This window comes from Cyprinodon tularosa, unplaced genomic scaffold (assembly GCF_016077235.1).
Source record: "Cyprinodon tularosa strain WSP-4 unplaced genomic scaffold, ASM1607723v1 ctg867, whole genome shotgun sequence".
NCBI lineage: Eukaryota > Metazoa > Chordata > Actinopteri > Cyprinodontiformes > Cyprinodontidae > Cyprinodon > Cyprinodon tularosa.
Window position 1 is genome coordinate 1,121,573 of NW_024039637.1, and position 3,946 is coordinate 1,125,518.

General features: G+C 37.4%; 1 protein-coding gene across 1 annotated transcript; it reads right to left on the reverse strand.

Moving 5' to 3' along the window:
* Positions 1-1,103: 1,103 nt before the first annotated feature.
* Positions 1,104-3,597, reverse strand: LOC119775321 (zinc finger protein OZF-like). Its single transcript, XM_038273261.1, has 2 exons — positions 3,497-3,597; positions 1,104-2,285 (listed from the first exon to the last, which is right to left on the reverse strand). The coding sequence occupies exons 1-2, from the start codon at positions 3,528-3,530 to the stop codon at positions 1,123-1,125; spliced, it is 1,197 nt and encodes a 398-aa protein (XP_038129189.1). The 5' UTR covers positions 3,531-3,597; the 3' UTR covers positions 1,104-1,122.
* Positions 3,598-3,946: the final 349 nt, after the last annotated feature.

Here is a 3,946-nt window from a genome sequence, read left to right on the forward strand (position 1 = left end):
TCAGAAAGCTCTTTAATATTAGAAACCGTTTTGGGTAAAAAAGGATGAGGTGTCATGCTGAATGTACTCAGAAAGGATTTTGAAAAGGTACCAGACAGTTATTTGGCATTTCAGATGCATTAAATTATAGCCATAAAGCATCCCGTGCTGATTTAATTGATTCTGCAGGAGCAGTGCAACTCCCAGAAAGTCAGTTTAGGCTTTTTCGCCTAAACAGTCCTAAGGACTTAAGGTACCTGCTCAATGCTGACAAACTAAAACTACTTCCATTTCCCAGTGTCGCATACCTAAAAGTAAATAAAAGCATATGAAATCCAACAACCTACTTATTATTCACGTTTCATGTAGCGTACATCCTAAATTAATGCTGATGAAGGTTCTCTGTATTCCAGGTCATAGTCATCCCGTAAAAATTCAAAAAATATCCACTGGACTTGGTTTTCAAGATTAGAAGACGTTTCGCCACCTCTCCAGGAAGCTTTCTCAATTCAAAATTGAATCCTAAATTAATGTCTTTCCTGATCTCCTAAAGATGACATCTCATAATTATATATTATCTCGTAATTATGCGAAAAGATCTTTCCCTTAATTGATCCTGGCTTTAATACCAGTGATGGTTCAACACTTTCTTTCTCAAACATGTAGAAACTAATTTGTCTATATCTGAAATAATTAAATTCACCAAATGTACACAAAGAAATATTGAAGACATGTTAGTCGTCCTCTGTACATTTTATTACGTTTACAAAATTATATTACAGAATTAGGTTGTCTAATAAATAGAGAAAACATGGAAAATGATTGTTTTTAACTTATTTAAATCCATGTGGTTTTTATTTATGTTTGTCACATCAAGTAGTAGTAATTACAAAAATAGGAAACATCCACCACAGAAGATAATGCAAGAAAAAGACATTTGTTAGAGTAGAAATTGCTTTTACTGTTATTGAAACATTTTCCCTAGAAGCTAGAAAAGGGCTTTAACTTGTGAGTTTCTCATGTAATGAGGAGAAGGAGTTTCTACACGGACATTTTATCCGATGTCTAACATGGAAAAGGCCTCTGCTGTTAATTCCTGTGGTATCGAACTGCTTTGACTCATTTTTCGATTTATTTAATTTGTCATGGAGGAAAAATGTTTCTCACATGAGTCATCATGTGCCTAGTCAACATACTCTTTTGAGTAAAACTTTTATCACAAACATTACAGGAGAAAGGCTTCTCACCTGTGTGAGTTCTTATGTGTTTATTAAGGTCAGACTTAAAGTTGAAGCTTTTCTCACAGGACAGACATTTGAAAGGCTTCTCACCTGTGTGATTTCTTATGTGCCTATCAAGATCAGACTTAAAGCTGAAGCCTTTCTCACAGGACAGACATTTGAAAGGTCTCTCACCTGTGTGATTTCTTATATGCTTATTAAGATCAGACCTAAAGTTGAAGCTTCTTTCACAGGACGGACATTTGAAAGGCTTCTCGGCTGTGTGAATTGTGATGTGTGATTTAAGATAAGATTGACTAGTGAAGCTTTTTCCACAATACATACATTTGAAAGGCTTTTCACCAGTGTGAATTCGTGTGTGCTTATTAAGATAAGACTGACAGCTGAAGCTTTTTCCACAAGACAGACATTCAAAAGGCTTCTCACCTGTGTGAATTCGTATGTGCTTATTAAGATCAGACTGAGAGCTGAAGCTTTTTCCACAGGACAGACATTTGAAAGGCTTCTCACCTGTGTGAGTTCTCATATGAGAAGTCAAATGAACTTTTTGCGTAAAACTTTTGTAACAAATTGTACAGGAGAAAGGCTTTTCACCTGTGTGAGTTCTTATGTGCTTACTAAGTTCAGAGTTAAAGTTGAAACGCTTCCCACAGGACAAACATTCTAAAGGCTTCTCACCTGTGTGAACGCTAATGTGTTTATCAAGTTCAGCTTTCTGAGTGAAGCTTTTTCCACAGTACAGACATTCACAAATCTTAAGACCTGTGTGATTTCTCATGTGATCTATTAAATGTTCTTTTTTCAGAAATATTTCCTGGCATGTCAAACATGGAAAAGGTTTCTCCTCTGTATCTTCATTATCGTGCTTCAGAACAAGCTGCTCTTCCTGCTCACTAATGGGGAGCTCCACGATTTCCTCTTTGGTCCAAGGATGTTCTGGTTCTTGCTGCTCTTCTTTAATCTGCATAGGTTCTGGTTCCTCTTGACCCGAACTGGAATTCCTCTGTTCACAGAGCTGCTGGTCAGAGAAATCCTCCTCATTTCCAACATAATCCTGAAGGTGGTCTGGAAAGAAAAACACAGTAGAAAGACTTTCAATTGTAGGTTAAAGAAAGGACAATTCCCTTCAGTCATCCTTGTGTTGATCTAAGTACATATAAAATGATTGCAATTACATCTTCCACCATGCAAAGCAGCTCTGACTTCACAATCACAAGTTATAAAAGACCAGTCAATGCTCCACTGTCGCCCTGTGAGATTTGGACCTCCACTTTTATCATCAAAGCTTTAGAATCTGTGTGAACGGAAAAACAGCATATTGTAAACCATTAAAGAAATGTTTAAACTACTTTTCAGTTGATATATTTTTTAGATGACCTCCAGGGTTTACCCTACTTTCCACACACAGACTGCTAGAGATAGGATCAAGCTCAATGTTATCAGCACTGGTAAGAAGAGGATGGATGGCTTGATTTTTCAGATTTAGCTCTCCTCAGTTAAGCTTTATTTTTTTCTGTACATTTCTTTCTTACTTTTATTTCTGACCAGTTTCAAAATTATATTTTTTGACAATGTTTTATTACTTAAGTTTCAAACCAGTTTTTTTTTTTTAGAGTATATCAACATTATTATGAACAAACTCTCCCCAAAGTAGCTCCACTGATGTTTATCTACGTTCATGTGAACGACATTTTTTTGTTGGTTGGGTCTGAAGATCTTCAGATCCAGCATCTATGTGTTGTGATACAAACACTACTGGACCACATAGCTACAGTCTGAGCAATCCAAATGAACGATAAATACACATCCCTTTAAGACAATGACTCCAGCCAGGTTACTAGCACATGTCCCTTTGAGACAGAAACAAGCAGATCCGATGGCTCCGGTGCGCATCCCTGCTAGAAAGGTGCAGCAGCACGAATGATAATGATGCAAACCCATTTTTAGAGAATCTTGATGCAAGCAAACAAAATCGTCCAATGTCATGTCACTTCCACACCAAGTGAAGCTACAGAACTTTCTCAGTAGAGCTCCGTCTCCTAGTTGAGCCCCAAGTGTTATCTGAGTTCAGGCTTTTTTTTCAATGCACCACATCAACCAATCAGCGAAGCTAATCTGTGAGCTGGGAGGGAGACAGACACAGCAGTGCCAATGCAGGGGTTATGAGACTTCCCCGGAAACTGTTTATTAGTGCCTAAATTAACTTAAAATGTCAAAACCTGCTGGCAAATATGTTCGCTTTTAATATTGTGGTGCTTGCAGTTTGTACCATATACCTGAAATACTCCGATATCTTCTTCCAGTCGCCATGAACAGTAGGAGAAAAACTGGGCCTTAGGCAGCTGCTGCTGGGGATTCCCAGTGACAGCATGTAGAGGTTTGCACAGCTATGACAATGAAAAAAGTTTTTAAGGCTGGATCCTAATCTTGATGAACTGATTGCAGAGACTGCATACAAATATATTCAAACTACTTTTTACACACTTAGAGCAAATATAGCAAAGCCACACTCTGCTATTGAGCACAGGCGCAGCAGAAGTATCAGACGCATCTGGTGACACTTTACTAGATGCACTCCAGGAGCATCAGTGATGCTATTAAGACTTTAATGTGTTCCAGCAAAAAAAAAAAAATCCATAAATGATATCTAAAGCACATATTTCATTGCATACTGTTTATTTTTGGATAAAGATCCAGAAGAAAAGGTACATAGATATTTGAATATT

Bases quoted from the DNA above. Each gene is read 5' to 3' on its own strand.
- LOC119775321 (XM_038273261.1), bottom strand. From the start codon at position 3,530: ATGGCGACTGGAAGAAGATATCGGAGTATTTCAG. The intron at 2,286-3,496 runs GTATATGGTACA...TTTTCTTTCCAG, and splicing joins AAGATATCGGAGTATTTCAG to ACCACCTTCAGGATTATGTT.